Source organism: Anabrus simplex, chromosome 2 (genome assembly GCF_040414725.1).
Source record: "Anabrus simplex isolate iqAnaSimp1 chromosome 2, ASM4041472v1, whole genome shotgun sequence".
Taxonomy (NCBI): Eukaryota; Metazoa; Arthropoda; class Insecta; order Orthoptera; family Tettigoniidae; genus Anabrus; species Anabrus simplex.
The window spans coordinates 342,985,285-343,004,487 of NC_090266.1; the positions used below are offsets into that span (position 1 = coordinate 342,985,285).

A 19,203-nucleotide genomic window follows, 5' to 3' on the forward strand; every position below is an offset into this window, starting at 1 on the left:
TTCAGTTCATTTTGCAATTGCTCACAATCTTGTAACTTATTTATTTCTCTATAGAGAATAACATAATCTGCAAAAAGCCTTATCTCTGATTCCACTTATTTATTCATATCATTGATATATATAAGAAAACATAAAGGTCCAGTAATACTGCCTGGAGGAATGCCCCTCTTAATTATTACCGGGTCAGATAAAGCTTCACCTACTCTAATTCTCTGAGATCTATTTTCTAGAAATATAGCCACCCATTCAAGTCACTCTTTTGTCTAGTCCAATTGCACTCATTTTTGCCAGTAGTCTCCAGTGATCCACCCTATCAAATGCTTTAGACAAGTCAATCACGATTCAGTCCATTTGACCTCCTGAATCCAAGATATCTGATATATCTTGCTGAAATCCTACAAGTTGAGCTTCAGTGGAATAACCATTCCTAAACCCAAACTGCCTTCTATCGGACCAGTTATTAATTTAGCAAATGTGTGTAATATAATAAGAAAGAATGCCTTCCCAAAGCTTCCATGCAATGCATGTCAAACTTACTGGCCTGTAATTTTCAGCTTTATGTCTGTCACCCTTTCCTTTATGCACAGGGGCTACTATAGCAACTCTCCATATTCACTTGGTATAGCTCCTTCATGCAAACAATAATCAAGTAAGTACCTACTTCAAATATGGTACTATATCAAAACCCATTGTCTTCAGTATATCCCCCGCATCTTCTCTACCAGTTATACATATGTATCATTTCTAAATCAAGTGGTAATCTGGGCGGGCATGGAGGGCTATTTCCACCAACTTTGTGGTTATCAGCTGAGGGGACTTGTATTGGTGGGTGAGAAGAAGAAGAAGTAGTAAGAGTAGTAGAAGAAGAGGAAGAGGAAGAAGAAGAAGGAGAAGAAGAAGAAGAAGAAATGAATAAAAATGTTAAATCAATCAATCAATATTGATCTGTATTTAGGTCAGTCGTCCAGGTGGCAGATTCCTTATCTGTTGTTTTTCTAGCCATTTCTTAAATGATTAATACTTTTTAAATGATTAATACTCATTCATACTTCTCACCTCCTAACCATATCTCCTTATTCGCTGTTCCGTAAATATTCTTCCAATAGCAGCGTATAAGAAGCGGTAGGCCTAGGGGCTGGATATTAAGGAGCCGTGAATAAAATATGCTCAAAGCTTTATTTTACAAATAAATTGCCTTCCTCTGTTTTCACAGAATTGCATCGTACCGATTTTCTACACTGCACTGAATTCCCATTTAGTTCTTTGTTCAATTGTCTAATTTAACATCTTTAAAGCACTCACATTTAAGTAATGCTAAAACACGATAATACATAAAAACCACCTTAAAACAACGAGGGAACCAGCCCTCATGAACAGGTACCAATAAACGAGGAAAAGGTTTCTTTCTGCGAACAATTAGGGCATACTCTGGCTATCTGACCACATTACAACAGAACTTACAAGGCGCTCCAAACTAAATGGAGAACACTAAACAAATTGCATACCAAAGTGGAGCCAGGGTTTCCACTGAACTAGTTAATAGCCTCCGTTTTTTTTTGAACTTCAATTATCCAAGGTATAAATTTACAGTAAATAACATTCTACACTAAAAGGAACCTTCAACGTTACACGACCTAGCAGAGGGTTACTCCTCTACACATGGAGGTTACAGATTGCCCATAGCACAGTCACTTCCCTGAAGGGGAAAACCTTAAAAATACCAGTTGTTTCTAAACACCAATGAGTTTACCCCCCTTAGAGCACTGAAAGAGTAGGTAAAACATTACCAGTTTACAATAGATACATGTTAATAAAGGCGTTTTCTAATACCTCAGGCCTATCCAATACGTAAACATTACAAGGAAGGAAACAAAGTCCCACTCTCTTTCCTTCACGCTACGTGACCGGGGACGAAAGGCCAGAGAAAAGAGCCCGTCAAGGGAACTCACAGTTCAAGTGCCAGCAAGCAATAGCACGAAGCAGAGGCAACACCACAAGTCGCCGCCAAGGTCAAGTCTGACCCAACTCCTCAAGGGGCGAGGAGAGAGGGGAAGAGCCGTAAGGCACAGAGAGGGGGACCTCAATCCAAGGGCGGCGCTTCAGAGCGAGAACTTTCTCGATTACTCTGAAGCCATGCGGGGGGGGGGGAAACAAGGGCAAAATTTATTATTTAAAAGGTAACCACATAGCTGAATAACAAATACATTTAAAATACATACAACAAGTACACAATACACAAGGCAGCTTGCAAGCATTATAAGGCACATAGGAACAACCAAACGATGGGAGGGGAGAGTAAAAGTTTTTCATGGCACATTCGCTACAAGAAAAAAAAAGCTTGTTCATCTTCTATACTTCCCAGTTCCAATTGCTTACCCTGTATTCTTACCATACCCAAACTATTCAGTACCACCACAACAACAAAATATTTTTTTACAATGAAAAATTACCATATTTGATTAACCTGATTAACAAAAATAATTAGACAAAAGGCCACATACCCCTTCCCATCTCCTTACTGTCCACATCCTTTACCCACCTCCTTAATCCTTCACTTATCTCCAAACTGCCTGAATCTCCTGGCCAGAGAGAGAGGACATTACCCTCTAGGTGGCCCACCTCTCCCTTCAGGGATGGGAATGAAAAGATTTAAATAGATAGATAGATAGATAGATAGATAGATAGATAGATAGATAGATAGATAGATAGATAGATAGATAGATAGATAGACTAAACTTTAATTTATATATGATCTTACTGCACATAGTAGGTACACTATTTACTAATAACAACTTTTCCATTGTAATTAACATTGAGCAAGAGCACAAATAGTTAATAAACGAAGTCCTCATTTTAAATTCTGAGCTGATATAGTATTACAAAAATAACCTCTACACAGAAATATATGAGAGTCACAATGGAATTTACTCATAGTCATTTATGAATTGATTTCCAACCAAACTAGAATATTAACTGTTCTTATAATAATCTTCACTAGGGTTGAACTATGACAAGGCTTTTAAAAGTATTTATCTGCATCTGTGTTGTTTCTAAGGAAAGAGAGGTGAAAGAACTGTCTATTTATACTTACACAGGAACCGCTTCTTGTTGAAGAAAATTGGATTTTGATGTGGGTGCTGTGCTAATAGTTCCATCACCTGGTTCTAGGACAACTGGAACTTCCTGCCTTCGTTGGGATGACTGTTTCATGTTCTGCGAAGAAGATAACAAGCACGAGTTGACGTGCAGTTTTGCTTCTTTAAGACTACCCCTGCGCATATTCTGCACCGTTTCTGTAAATAGTACAGTGATAAAAGTAATATTATCACTGTTTATTTTTTAAAAATACAAACTTAATATTTGGGATGTTGAAACCTGTAGGCTGAACTAGTATTATCCTCCTTATTTCCAGTTAGGCTGTACTGAGTCCATTAATGAGTCAAATATCTGAATAGTCAGAAGAGATTCACTACTATAATTAACAGAATTTGTTACTTGATGAGGGATAATACTCACTTTAATTGCACTGGTTTACAAACTCAAACATTTTATTTGCCACAAGAATAAATTCAGATCATTATAACTAAATGGACAGTCCTGAACACGAGAATAACAGTTATTAATTCGTAACGCATATGTTTATATGTGAAAGAGATAGCAGGTCAAGATCAACTAAATACACTTTGTTAAAACAGTTTTCTGATAGCAACATCACCTTGAAATTTAAGAAAGGAAACACATTCATTTAACAGAAAATTAAACTTTCAATTTAAAAATTAAGGATTATATTGAAAAGTCAGCCACTTGCTGTATTGAAATAAAAATCTGTATTTTTATAACTGCTCAAACTTTATTTCATGAAATAATTCTAAATAAAGAGATAGGGATGCCCAGTAGAACATGACCAAAATCAATAACAAGGTAAATCTGCAGTGGCAGTTAACTAACATTATGTAACTCACAATCAGTTTCTTCCTAAACTGAGGCTCTTTATATATACTGTCATTTCTTTCTTTATGCTGTGTGTTACTTTCTCTTGTCAGAACCCAGTAGTAGTCAGCCATTATGTCAGGGTCCTATCATCCTCGGTATACAGGGAAGATGGAGAAGTTTTATTTTCGACATTGGACATCCTAACTGTTAATAACGAGGAAACAGTGATATCAATTGTTGAGAATTTTCATATTTATTGTTAACCAGATAGACATTAATAACTTCACAAAGGACTTTCATTGCCACTGGTTCTTCATGTTTTAAATTTTCTTCCAACTTCTTCTCATGTAAACATTTCCTAACTTGTAGGACAGCAAATAATATTCTCTGCTAATTTCATATCATGAAGTATATGAATTTGGCTTCTAACTTACAGAAGACCTCCTTCATTCTTCTTCATTATCTTCCCAAATTCCTTAAGAGACTGTATTTTATATGTAGAGGAGGAAGTAATATGTTTGGATTTCACCAATCAACATTATGTTGTCATGGAATATCAGTTTCTCTGGGGAACTTGACACTTTACATAGTATCTCTACTTCTATGAAGTAAGAAAACATCAATATCCTCAAAATCCTTATTGTATTAAAAGTAATACGATAATGATTTTCAAATCTTCACAAATTTACTAACAAATATAATCGCTGAGAAGGGCATATGAATGTATTTTATTTCTGAAAAATATGCAGCTGTTATCATCCTGGGTTTAAATATCCAATGCACAAAATCCACCAAAGTTACAGTCCAAAGCTTAAAATTCCAAAATACAAAAGCACCCAGGTACACAATAATGTCTAAAGAAATATATTCAAAGATGAAAATGCCCAAAATGCAAAAATTATTAAATTCCACAATGACACAATTATATTCACGGACAGAACCATGTTTGTGTCTCATAATCCAGCTTGTTACATATTATCACTAAGCAAATGCTGAAGTGACTAAACTATTGTAAATTATAAAGTATGTATGGCAGAAGTAATTTTGTACCAGAGAAGGATGAATATATTGATTAAGTCTTGGCTATATATACACCATTATCATTCTAAAAGTTGAGATGGTCTGAAAGTTTACTGGTGTTTTCAGAGAGACAGATTTGCAGTACTGAATGTATTACAACTTCAGAAAACAGCGTTATATAAGAGGCAGTCAAATGAAAAATGAATACCCGCTACAATGTGAGCATGGAATGGTTTTATTCCAAAGTAATTACCAAAAGTGTTAATACATTTATCCCACTGGGAGATGAGACGATCAATTCCAATTTTTGTAGAAAGAGGTAGGTCGCTGATGGATCCACAACCGTACCCACTCTTGCACTTCCGCATCCGAATGAAACCAATGTCCACGAACGTCTTTCTTCTTGTCACCAAAAATATGAAAATCACAAGGTGAAAGTTCCGGCCTGTGTGGAGGATGTTGAAGTGTTTCCCAACCAAATCTCTGAAGTATAGCCTTCGCCAGATTGAAAGTATAGGGGCGAGCATTCTCATGCAACAAAATGACTCCGTCCGACAGCATTCCAGGGTGTTTTGACTTTATGGCGCGTCACAGTTTTTGCAAAGTATCTTCATAGCGCTGCGCTTCCATGCTTGAGGAAGTCAACAAGCAGAGGGTTCCTGCAATCAAAGAAGGTAATCATGACTTTACTGGAACTTGTGTGAACAGCTTTGGATTTCTTTGGTGGGCGAGAATTGCGATGTTTCCATTGTTGATTTGCCGTTTGCTATTGGACTCAAAATGATGGTACCACGTTTTGTCCTCTGTGACGATACGCGATAGAAATGTATACTCTTCCTCATGATACTGCTGCAGACGATTCAGACATGATGCCATTCTGTTAATCTTTTGTCCCTCCGTCAGTTGGTGTGGAACCCACTGCATGCAAATTTTGCAGAAATGCAAGTGATCTTTGATAATGGCATGTACGGAGCCATGGCTAATGCCGACCTGAACATGAATTTCTTCCTCTGTGATTCATCGATTTTTCTGGATAAGTCCATCAATCCACCCTATCACAACAGGAATAATGGCTCAATGGCCTACCCTGGGCACGCATCATCTTGCAGTGATGTACGTGCTTCTCAGAATCTCATGCACACTCGTGCGCACTCGGCATGGTCATGCAGTTTCTGCCATACACAGCAGACATGCCTACTCCAGCACCCTCAGCTACCAGAAAATGTACCACACATCTCTGCTCTTCTTTGCTTGCCTCCATTTCTACAGCTGGACGAACACACTAGACAGTCCGTGCACCAACAAAGACATAACTGCTTGCACCTGTGAGTTGTCACCTTGCAGATCTCCTACCACAGTGATGGCAGTATTGACACGTAACAACAGTGTTGCCACCTTGTGTGCAGAATGAGTGTTATGTTGGTAGAGACCAATAGAGCAGATGTGGAAGTGAAGAACTTATCTGCCTGAATTAGGACCAGAGCTCAAGAACATCCGCATGAGGCTCCATCAAGAATCATTCACAATGTAACTGAAGGAACTAGAAATGGAGAGGTCCTGGCGAAACTTTCTGACAGAACGAATCTGAAGTTGACTATAGATAAAGAACAGAACCGCAATCGTCTGCAGAACAAAAACACCTTATAGGACTTGGTAATACACTAGCAATGTACAATATTTATACTATCAAACAAGAAAAGTCTTTACTCCATGTTTCTGGCAGAAATCTGGAAAGGATAATTATTTTCTCCACTGTCTCAAACATCTGTGTGCTTCACAATCCATATTTATTGATGGCAGTTTCAAGATGGTATCGCTTCAATTCATGAAGATTTTTACCATTCATGGTGTAGTTCATGAGAATAAATTCCCATTGGTGTTCTGTCCAATGGAAAGAAGAACTGAGAACAGATTAGAATTTAGAACTAACTCAATACGAAGGCACAATGATAGGGCCATCTGTGTATGATATCAATCCCCATGATGGACTTCCAAATAACTAACCACAATACTATATGCTATAATACCTACTGTAAACATAAAAATATGTTTACATCATTTGACTCTGGCAATATACTGTAAATTATGTAGCCTGGAATTAAGGGCAAGGTACTTTGATATTGAGGACCCTGAGATGAGGTATCAAGAGCTAGAAATGATGGTAATACCGTTCATTTCTCTAGAAGATGTTGAAGAAACTTTTGATATGCCATTTGACACTCTCCAGGATAACATTGTGAAGTTAGGAAAATACAATGAGTGCACTTACATAAGAGAGTGTTGCACTCAAGGGAGATTGAGAGCAGTACCACCCAAGTCTCCTCCGCCTGTTTGGAAAATATTTCACAACAAAATTCTAGGGTTCCACAGGACAAAAATTTTGATCGAAGGTTACTGTTCCAAATTTCAAACAGTGGTTTGGAGATTTCTAGAAAATATACACCAGGAACAAAATGAAACTTGAGTATTCAATAATTCAACTTCAAGCAGGTCACATAAATATTAGGGAGCCAGCCAATAAAAATATGCAACAAGTCAAAGAAGAATTGAACAGATTTTTAGGAGATATGAAGGATATAAAACCAATGGAAATTTATCATTTATCATTTAAAAGTATACAGTGCACCTCAAGAGGAAGACAGGGTGCAAAAGTTCATGCTTCATGTATTTATCTGAAATATTGTATTAATGGCATTTGCATTAATTTAAAGGACACTAATGTATTATTGGTACATAAAGTTGAGATGTTTTATATTATAAACACTTTATGGATTTGTCATTTGTATAAAAGAACATTTTGTTCAATATACACTGAATATACAGTACTTGGATATTTCAAATAATGGATATTTGTGTGGGTGGATGCATTCCACTGGACTTTTAGTTTTAGGATCACTAATATTAATGGTCTGGTGTTTCCACTTGGAATAACTGTTTTAGACTTTCTTAAAAAGAGTCAGTACGCAGCCTTCATTATGCAGAAATGCTGAAAAATGGTTTATTGATTAAATTATCTATGTTTAAATAAGCAAAAAAGAGAACTCAGTATTGTTAAGTATCCAGAGAGTCATTTATGTTTCTTTTGTAAACAATGAAATTCTAGCCAATAGGTGCTATTCTTGCAGTCTAAACATGGAGACCTCAGCTTGGTAGTTGGTAAGATTCAGATTTCTGACAAATTGTTGAGCTTGGACTATCTGCATTAAAGTAAAGGAGCTTTCTTAGTTTCTGGACTATATGTTAGATCAAGTGATGCAAACAGTTGATTTGATTCATATCTCCCATGCTTCGGTTAGAAGGAATTCTTCTAATTACAAAGGGAAATTAGTACTGAGAAGTTCAGGTTGATGAGGTGCAAGGTCTTTTCAATACTGAATTTTCACAGTTGCATTGTACTGTTAACATATTAGGCCACATAAAGTACATACAGCATGTACTGAAGAGGTGTTAAGTACAGAATGAAAATGATCAGTCAGACACCAGTGGGATCCAAACCCACAACCTTCCAATTTTGCATTAGATGCTCTTACCAGTAGAGATATGTTGGCCTAGGTCATATTTGTTCTATTGAGAACAGTCTAAGCTACAGGTCCAGGAATACTGCCGTTACAACTGTAGACTGTGTGCAAATCACCCGTTTGTGGGTCAATTCATGAATATTTAATTTTTACAATCTCATTGTCCTAGAAATAAACTTTCAGTATATTAGGTCATGTTAATTACTGTCCCTGTATCCAATAAAATATATGTCCTAGCTAGATTTGGGTGTCATTAGAGATCTACAGGGGTGGACTGTTCTTGAGCCCAATCGCTTCGTTAGGATATGAGAACACTAAAATAAATTCTCCTAAGGTGAAAAAAATAAACAGCAACATAGTACCGTATGTCATTACCAAGGGATGGGACATAAAAAAATCAAACGCACATAAAATGTAACCCAACTTTATTAACAATAAAATAAATTTGAAGAACTCAAATAAAGTTGGCGTAAAATTTAGCAACCAAAACGTTCCACAGCTTGAATCAATTTACAATTCATACTGTTCTGATAATTCTTTTTGTTCTTTTCATCACTCAATTTTACATTATTATTTCAAAATTAAACAATTATTTTAACACTCTTTGTTCTACAATATCTTGTTTCCACCATTTAGTTATTTATCTCAACCGGGATTGCTGAAACATTAAGACATTTCCTTAAATACATTTTATATTAAATTTCCATTAATTTACCACATCTCAAAATTATTTTATTTTATTTTATGTAAGAATAGTTTTCCTCGCTTTATCACTCATAAACTTGTTCACTTTGAATAAACAACTCCTAAGGTTTTTAAACTCTTTGAATTGATTTAAATTTTCTGAAATGTAATCATTTACACTATTGAATATAATTCTTATCAATGTTTGGTCAACTCTTCCTTCATGGTCAACTTTACAGAATTTAATTACACTTAAATAAACTTTAAATCTTCTCCTCAATTAAAGTACTATGTTATGATCTCACCTTTTATTCAGACAAAGGAAATCTAAATCTCCACAGAATTATTCTATCCTTTTCATAAAAATGTCTTATTCAATGCTGGGAATAGTTATTCACAACCAGATAATCACTGAAGATAGTGGCTAAAACCTTCCATGTATTTTAATCACAAAACATGATATCATAAGCAAAGAACTACTATTCACAAATATACACAACAATATGATACACACGTTATTTATAAATCCTTTTAGTCCAATTCGAGTCGTTTATGATTTTTATTTCAGTTTAAAGCATAAGAACATTTGTGAACAATACGCATCACATTTAAGGAAAGTCTAGAGTCATGTTATCATGAACCATTTACATGTGACTGAAGTTTGATATTTGCTACTTGTAAAATTATACTGCTCAATTGAAATCCTTGTAGAAAAATCCACCATTATGTGAAGAAATTATTTTATCCCATGAATTAATGAAGAAAACATCTGTAATTAATCCAAACAAGTGCATAAGACTCAATGCTAAATACCACGAAATAATATCAGGGAAGATATCGTCTAAGAACTGGGCAACTACAATTCCTACTTCATTTAATCTGAGTATATCAAAATTCAATCAATGTGCTCACCATAAATGTATCCCCTATAGACTAATACATCCCAAATATGTCCCATATTAATTATAGCATGATGGCCTATTCCAGATTTTCCACCAGAAATGAACAAATTCAATCACAGAGCACATCGCAAGTCTAAGAAAAATTGCACTTGCAAAGACACATTTTAATGGCGTGAGTATTAATTTCTTCTAACATTTATTTCAATTAATTAAAGATTATTAAGTTCTTATGGTCTCCTACATACATAACATGAGTCTAAGTGACTTCAAGAAAGAATATTATGTTTCGGTGACTTGATTTCACCTTGGAAATAACCTCACATAATTATCACTCACTAGTTAAGTTTAATGTACTTATTTAACGTTGGGGTTTCTGATTTTTAAATTGTGATTTTTATACTGTCACAACGCTGGCTTAAGAAATTTATTATGTTGAACTTAACTCATGTAATACAGCTACAGTGTCGTGCACATCATCAAATAATTCTGACTCCAAGATCAGCTACTAGGAAAATTTGAAATGGACAGAATCTAAAGATTTACTACATTAATTACCATTACCACAACTAAAAGAATAGAGAAAGGTGAGATAGTAACAAGTTTACGATTGTACTTAAATTTTTGATGTTTCGTTCTTCCTCGTGGTCTTATTCTTGTTCCTTATGGCTCCATAATGCTCCTTCCAGGCATCTTCATTGAAGTCAGGACCTCGTGTTCATGTTTAGCCAGACATACTGTTGATCACGTTGGTGTTTGATGTCTAGAGTTATTTCAACATCAGTGGCTGAAACATCTTGTCCACGCTGTTCGTACTCTGAAGAAAGTTTTACACTCCACCCGCAACTGAAATAATCGGCTAAGTATTTTGTCAACACTGAGTGCACATGACATCCATCTGTAGGGAAAGATACTTAACTTGCTTCCTTGAAGGATGACAGAGTAGTAAGAACAGGTAAAGCAACTCCAAAACTCCACCTAGACTTTGCCTGAAATGGCATAGAATGGACTCGAACTCTGCTTGGTTATCAAAGACATCATGTCGAAGTTTCCAGACTGTTATCTTATATTGCAGCTACATCCTTTAATAAGGCACAAACATTCAATATAAATTTCTAATGATAATTTTTTACACTGTTTCAGAGAGAATACTGGTTTCCAGTCAGTTGAGTTACACATGCACATTCAATTTTTAACAACACAGCTGTTCCAGGCACTTGTTGACTTTGAGTTCCCCAAAAGCATATGTGAAGGCTATGCATTCCAAGCATTGAAATGGGAGTTAATACGCTCGAACACATTACTGCTCATGACTTGAACATGCACCAGACTCGGTATGGGTTCAGTACATACAGTACCAATAAAATGTTCAAACTTTCAGCATATTGGGTCATGTTAAGTACAGTATGCACCAAAATATACAGTACTCATTTTCGCGCAGTGCGCATGCGCATGCCTGGTGTCTGCATGTTTTTACATCACCATGATGAATTGTTAGTTGTGTAAAGAACGTTGTGCTCTGTGATTGGAAGTGACAATGGGTCTCGCGACAGAGGAAAAAGTGTTTATAGTGGAGTATCATTTTTGCTTGTACGGAAACGGTTATCAAGGTGGGCCGAGTTTAAAGTTAGTGGCAGAACAATATCATGAACACTTCAATAAGCCAGCACCTAGCAACACAGTTATGCTATCTATTGTTAAAAAATTTCGTTGTATGGGTAGTGTATTGTGTCAGCGCAAGGGAAGTTCTGGTAGGCCAGTAATTGTGTCCACAAATGAAAATCATGGACGTGTCCTCAATCAGGTGTTGCAGTCTCAAAGCGAAGTCTTTGGCGAACAGCCTTGAAATTAAACATCAGCTCTACATCACTTCGACGATTGTGGATTTCCATACCGAATACAGTTTGGGTAATGATTGACGCAGCACGATAGGCATGTCAGGGTAAAATATTGTGCACGATTTTTGGCCGTGGTGTACGAGAATCCAGATTTCTTGTTCAATGTGTGGTTCTTCGACGAAAGTTACATTCATTTGGACGGTTTTATCAATCGCCAAACAACTCGCTTTCTTGGTTTCGAGAGGCCTGACACTATAGTCCAGAAACCACTACATAGTGTGCATGTGACGATTTGGTGTGCAGTGTCAGGAAACGGTGTGCTAGGTCCGTATTTCATAGAGAATGATGATGGTGCTCTTCTTACTGTTAACCAGGAATGCTATAGGAACATGGTGGTCAGGCCATTTAATCAGGATCTAAGAAGGTTTTGTCGTGCCAGGAACATGCAGATGAATCATAGTGGTTCCAACAAGACAGGGCGACCTGCCACACTGCTCGACAGACTATGGCTATGCTGCAAGAAACCTTTCCAGGACGAGTAATTTCCCGCGGTGCTGAGTTCCCCTACCCAACACATTCCCCCAATCTCACACCACCTGATGCTTACCTGTGGGGAATGTTAAAGGAGCAAATTTTCAATTGTCCAGATCCATCCAAAACTGTGCCTGCATTACGTTGGAAAATCTGTGTGATCGTTATGAACACTGCCTACAGCACAATGGAGCACATTTTCAACATTTACACTATCATCTCGATAAGTAAGGTAATGACAATAAGACTAACATAATTTCCAGTACTGTATATTTTGGCACATACTGTACATACTGCTCAGGTAAGAAAGCTATCAGGTGCAAAATATATATACATCTAGGAAACAGATGGAGAGTAGTGACTTACCATGTAAGACCACGCGTGGATAGAATACACATAAAAGAAAAACATGGATCCAGTATTTTTGGCTGCAGCCTTTGTCAGTGGAGGATAGAATGATAATGGTCAATGTTGGCAAGTAGATACTCTGTGAGGTGAGGGGAGTCAGGGGACAAACAGATGAGAGAATGAAAAAAAAAAGGAGCAGTTATCTATAGTTAAGGCTGGGTGCTTCCCTGGAGCTGAACACCAGTTGATATCCGCCTTCAGAATTTCTAAAGGTGTGTGGTGGTGGTGGTGGTGGTGGGGAGTAAATGTTTAAGGCATTAAACTGTGAAATATTCATCGAACATGGTTTGATGGTGCCTGCTGTGAATGGAGATAGAAAGATCTATGTTGTTGGTTTTTGCAGATACTGCGGTGGCTACGTGTATATTTAGCTAGTGTGCTGCTAGTTAAGCCAATGTAGAAAGCTGAGCTGAGCCTATACTTGTTAGTGATGCTGCTTGTGGTGCTTGTTGTACATAAACAGCAGGTCTTACAGCAGCAGATTGGTCCTCATGGATATGGAAATATGAACCATGAGGGTGAATGTCTCCTTGACTTCTGCATATGTAAGAACCTATAAATCAAGAACACCTGGTTCAAAATACAGCTGAGCCATAAGACCACAAGGTACAGCTGGAATGGAGAGCAGAAATCTCTTATTGACTATATCATAGCAGGCAAAGAGGCTGTAACGTATATGAGAGATTTGAAAGTGCTGCCAGGAGAAAGCCCCTTGAACCTAGTAACCACAGGTTACTAGTAGCTGTCTTAGAAAAACATCATGATAAAAAAGACTAATACCAGGCTTAAACCCAAGATAAAAGTTTGGGAATCTGAAAAACCAGAAAAGAGGTCTGAATACCAGATAAAAATTGGAGACCAACTGCCCAAATGTAAAGTAGGAACAAGTGATGAAGAATGGCTGGGATTTAAGAAAACCCTGGTGGACACTGCAGTCACTATTGTTTGCAAAATAAGTTCAGAGTAAGAGAGAAGGAAACCCCATGGTCAAGGAAAGTTAGAGATGGGGGGGGGTCTAGCAAGTAAATGGACACTGTAATTAGAATTGAGGTGATGCGAGAATGAGTCAAGTAGGCTTGCTTTTTGGTGCAACAAGAGAAAGATATCATCAGTGAACCTATACCAGATTAGGTGCTGGAGAGGTTGAGCTGCTAGGAAATCTTTCTTGAATTTTCCCATAAAGAGGTTGTCATAAGATGGGGTCATCTTGGTGCCCATAGCAGTGCTGCAAATCTGGTGGAATAATTGCCCATTGAAACTGAAAAAATGGTGAGTTAGGATGTATTGTGTGAGGTAGATGAGGAAGGAGGTGTGAGGCAGGGCACTGGGTTGCCATGTATTCAAGAAGGTCTCGATCACCTTAAGTCTGTTTGCATGAGGGATAAAGCGAAATGACATAGTCCTCTCAGAACATGGAGTTTGTTTTGTCAGGTTGTGTTTGGTAGGATGAGAGGCTAGGAATTTGGGATTACCCAAAAATTTTGGACCGATGTTTCTCTTTCATGTGTACTCTATCCACGTGATTAATTCACACCATAGGCAGTGAGTAGATAACCTGATGGTCATTCTCAGCATTCACTGGAAGGAGAGACTGATTATGGTCATATTATACTGCAGTCCAGCTGTAACACTTAGACTTTGAGGCACCATCATATCCAGAGAGGTACCTGGTCAACAAAATGAACACTAGCCAGTAGAAACGCAAACATTTCCGGAAGTGTCGAGTTTGACAACCGTGGAGTGTGCATCCACGTGCTTGGTGTGGTACAATTTACTACAGGTTCCTTGGTTCAGGAAAGGAATGAAGATTGTATAGGGAATGTGTTGGTTGCATTAGGCACCAAAGTGTTAAAGTATCTTTGAAATTTATTCGTTGTTAAGTTAAGATGTGTGTGTCAAGCATGTGTCTTGGATTAATTCATCTCCTTGTAATGAATGTCAGCACCATGATTGCTTACAGCGGATGGGGCTTCATCTCTTCATCCGTCCAGCCCACCAAGGAAATTGAGATGAGTACGGTGATATTATTATTATGTAGTTTTGTAGACTTGCCATCACCTTAACAGAGCGATATATTTTCTTAATAATGGTTACTTGAGTATAGTAGATGAGCCATTTCCTGGCTAAATGATTTAGATTTAAATTAGACAAAGGGATACATTAAAATGTAAATAATGAGTTTAAGCATTAATTGAAGTTTGTTTTCCTGTATATATTTTGCTTTGGTTTTATGTCTTTGTTTATTTGTCTGTGTTTGGGTTGTTTCATGGATGTCATTTGAAGAATGGTATTCAAGTTCAGCTGAGGGCTTGGATGAAGCACGCATAGTTGCACAACCAATCTGGTCAGGCTTACATTTTTTTACTGTTCGAAATAAGGCATGTTGTTGTATTAAGTCCAAAGGTATGAAATTGCCAGTGAATTTTAATATGTGTTGTGCATGCAGAAGCTTGTTTCCATTAATAATAATTTAGCCAAGATGCCAAGATTTTGCCGGTGGCTGTGGCTCTTGATAACATCAACCACTTGGAACTAAATATGAAATCTGAAAATAAACAGTGCTAAAGATTGGATATTAAATGTTTAAATATAACAGTGACTAGGGACCACAGATTTTTTTTGTGCTATTGGCTTTACAATCAATCAATCAATCAATACTGATCTGCATTTAGGGCAGTCGCCCAGGTGGCAGATTCCCTATCTGTTGCTTTCCTAGCCTTTTCCGAAATGATTTCAAAGAAATTGGAAATTTATTGAACATCTCCCTTGGTAAGTTATTCCAATCCCTAACTCCCCTTCCTATAAATGAATATTTTCCCCAGTTTGTCCTCTTGAATTCCAACTTTATCTTCATATCGTGATCTTTCCTACTTTTATAAACGCCATTCAAACCTATTCGTCTACTAATGTCATTCCACGCCATCTCTCCGCTGACATCTCGGAACATACCACTTATTACAAGTGATGAAAATCATTTTTCGTCCGTATTGAAAGTTTCATAAACTGTATATAGGATAATATCTTTTGTTTATTTCCACCTATTCAATACATTACAAGAAGTTGGCATTTACTTTAAAACATTATTCAGATGAGACATGTTTCGCCTCTCACTGTGAGGCATCTTCAGTCATTATCAAAAACCTTATTATTTTACCAGGCATCTGGTTAGAGATATTCTAAAATGTGTTTGATGATAAGAGAGGTAAGATTTACGTTAGTTATAAACATGTTTATGAAGTAACTAAAAATCAAATATATTGATAAAAACATATGTAGTTCTTTGTTGAATAGGACTTGTTTGATTCTACTATAGTAAGAGAAGGTGGCTTGAAGCCGTAGTCGTTAATAGATGTCTAATAAATAGTGGAAGGCATAAAATATCAGTTCTATGAGAATATACATTACATTCAAATGATACTAAAAACTAGTGGATTCAAAGGTAGTACATATAAAATGTTCAATGAAATAACGGCTTTAAGCCGTACAATCTTACGACGTCCTAATTAACAAAGAACTACATATGTGTTTATTATTTTATTAGATCTATAGTTATTTCATTGAACATTTTATATGTACTACCTTTGAATCCACTAGTTTTTAGTATCATTTGAATGTAATGTATATTCTCATAGAACTGATATTTTATGCCTTCCACTATTTATTAGACATCTATTAACGACTACGGCTTCAAGCCACCTTCTCTTACTATAGTAGAATCAAACAAGTCCTATTCAACAAAGAACTACATACTGTATGTTTTTATCAATATATTTGATTTTTAGTTACTTCATAAACATGTTTATAACTAACGTAAATCTTACCTCTCTTATCATCAAACACATTTTAGAATATCTTTAACCAGATGCCTGGTAAAATAATAAGGTTTTTGATAATGACTGAAGATGCCTCACAGTGAGAGGCGAAACATGTCTCATCTGAATAATGTTTTAAAGTAAATGCCAACTTCTTGTAATGTATTGAATAGGTGGAAATAAACAAAAGATATTATCCTATATACAGTTTACATACCACTTAGTCGAGCAGCTCTTCTTCTTTCTCTCAATTCTTCCCAACCCAAACATTGCAACATTTTTGTAACGCTACTCTTTTGTCGGAAATCACCCAGAACAAATCGAGCTGCTTTTCTTTGGATTTTTCCAGTTCTTGAATCAGGTAATCCTGGTGAGGGTCCCATACACTGGAACCATACTCTAGTTGGGGTCTTACCAGAGACTTATATGCACTCTCCTTTACATCCTTACTACAACCCCTAAACACCCTCATAACCATGTGTAATGATCGGTACCCTTTATTTACAATCCCATTTATGTGATTACCCCAGTGAAGATCTTTCTTTATATTAACACCTAGATACTTACAATGAACCCCAAAAGGAACTTTCACCCCATCAACGCAGTAATTAAAACTGAGAGGACTTTTCCTATTTGTGAAACTCACAACCTGACTTTTAGCCCCGTTTATCAACATACCATTGCCTGCTGTCCATCTCACAACATTTTCGAGGTCACGTTGCAGTTGCTCACAATCTTGTAACTTATTTATCACTCTATAGAGAATAACATCATCCGCAAAAAGCCTTACCTCCGATTCCACTCCTTTACTCATATCATTTATATATATAAGAAAACATAAAGGTCCGATAACACTGCCCTGAGGAACTCCCCTCTCAACTATTACAGGGTCAGACAAAGCTTCACCTACTCTAACTCTCTGAGATCTATTTTCTAGAAATATAGCAACCCATTCAGTCACTCTTTTGTCTAGTCCAGTTGAACTCATTTTTGCCAGTAGTCTCCCATGATCCACCCTATCAAATGCTTTAGACATGTCAATCGCGATACAGTCCATTTGACCTCCAGAATCCAAGATATCTGCTATATCTTGCTGGAATCCTACAAGTTGAGCTTCAGTGGAATAATCTTTCCTAAAACCGAATTGCCTTCTATCGAACCAGTTATTAATTTCACAAACATGTCTAATATAATCAGAAAGAATGCCTTCCCAAAGCTTACATACAATGCATGTCAAACTTACTGGCCTGTAATTTTCAGCTTTATGTCTATCACCCTTTCCTTTATACACAGGGGCTACTATAGCAACTCTCCATTCATCTGGTATAGCTCCTTCGACCAAACAATAATCAAATAAGTACTTCAGATATGGTACTACATTCCAACCCATTGTCTTTAGTATATCCCCAGAAATCTGATCAATTCCAGCCGCTTTTCTAGTTTTCAACTTTTGTATCTTATTGTAAATGTCATTGTTATCATATGTAAATTTTATTACTTCTTTGGCCTTAGTCTCTTCCTCTATCTCGACATTATCCTTGTAACCAACAATCTTTACATACCGGTACTGCTGACTGAATACTTCTGCCTTTTGAAGATCCTCACATACACACTCCCCTTGTTCATTAATTATTCCTGGAATGTCCTTCTTGGAACCTGTTTCTGCCTTAAAATACCTATACATACCCTTCCATGTTTCACAAAAATTTGTATGACTGCCAATTATGCTTGCCATCATGTTATCCTTAGCTGTCTTCTTTGCTAGATTCAATTTTCTAGTAAGTTCCTTCAATTTCTCCTTACTTCCACAGCCATTTCTAACTCTTTCCAGTCTGCACCTCCTTCTTAGTCTCTTTATTTCTCTATTTGATAAGGCGGGTCTTTACCATTCCTTACCTCACTTAGAGGTACAAACCTGTTTTCGCATTCCTCAACAATTTCTTTAAACCCATCCCAGAGTCTGTTTACATTTTTATTTACCGTTTTCCACCGATCATAGTTACTTTTTAGAAACTGCCTCATACCTGCTTTATCAGCCATATGGTACTGCCTAACAGTCCTACTTTTAAGACCTTCCTTTCTATCGCATTTATTTTTAACTACCACAAAAACAGCTTCATGATCACTAATAACATCTATTACTTCAGTTTCCCTATAGAGCTCATCTGGTTTTATCAGCACCACATCCAGGATATTTTTCCCTCTGGTTGGTTCCATCACTTTCTGAATCAGCTGTCCTTCCCATAATTACTTATTTGCCATTTGTTGGTCATGCTTCCTGTCGTTCGCATTTCCTTCCCAATTGACATCTGGCAAATTCAGATCTCCCGCTACAATCACATTTCTTTCCATGTCGTTTCCCACATAGCTGACTATCCTATCAAATAATTCCGAATCCGCATCAGCGCTACCCTTTCCCGATCTGTACACTCCAAATATATCAAGTTGCCTATTATCTTTAGAAATGAGCCTTACACCTAGAATTTTATGTGTCTCATCTTTAACTTTTTCGTAGCTTAAAAATTCTTCTTTCACCAGAATGAAAACTCCCCCTCCCACC

General features: G+C 36.8%; 1 protein-coding gene across 5 annotated transcripts in view; it reads right to left on the minus strand.

The window, feature by feature from the left end:
• The window catches only part of LOC136862817 (uncharacterized), a 377,696-nt gene that overhangs the window by 122,167 nt on the left and 236,326 nt on the right, over positions 1 to 19,203 (minus strand). For all 5 annotated transcript variants that reach the window (XM_067139080.2, XM_067139079.2, XM_067139081.2 and 2 more), the window contains exon 11: positions 3,092 to 3,293. In XM_067139080.2, the coding sequence (XP_066995181.2) occupies positions 3,092 to 3,293 (202 nt within the window). The remainder of the gene's footprint in view (positions 1 to 3,091; positions 3,294 to 19,203) is intronic.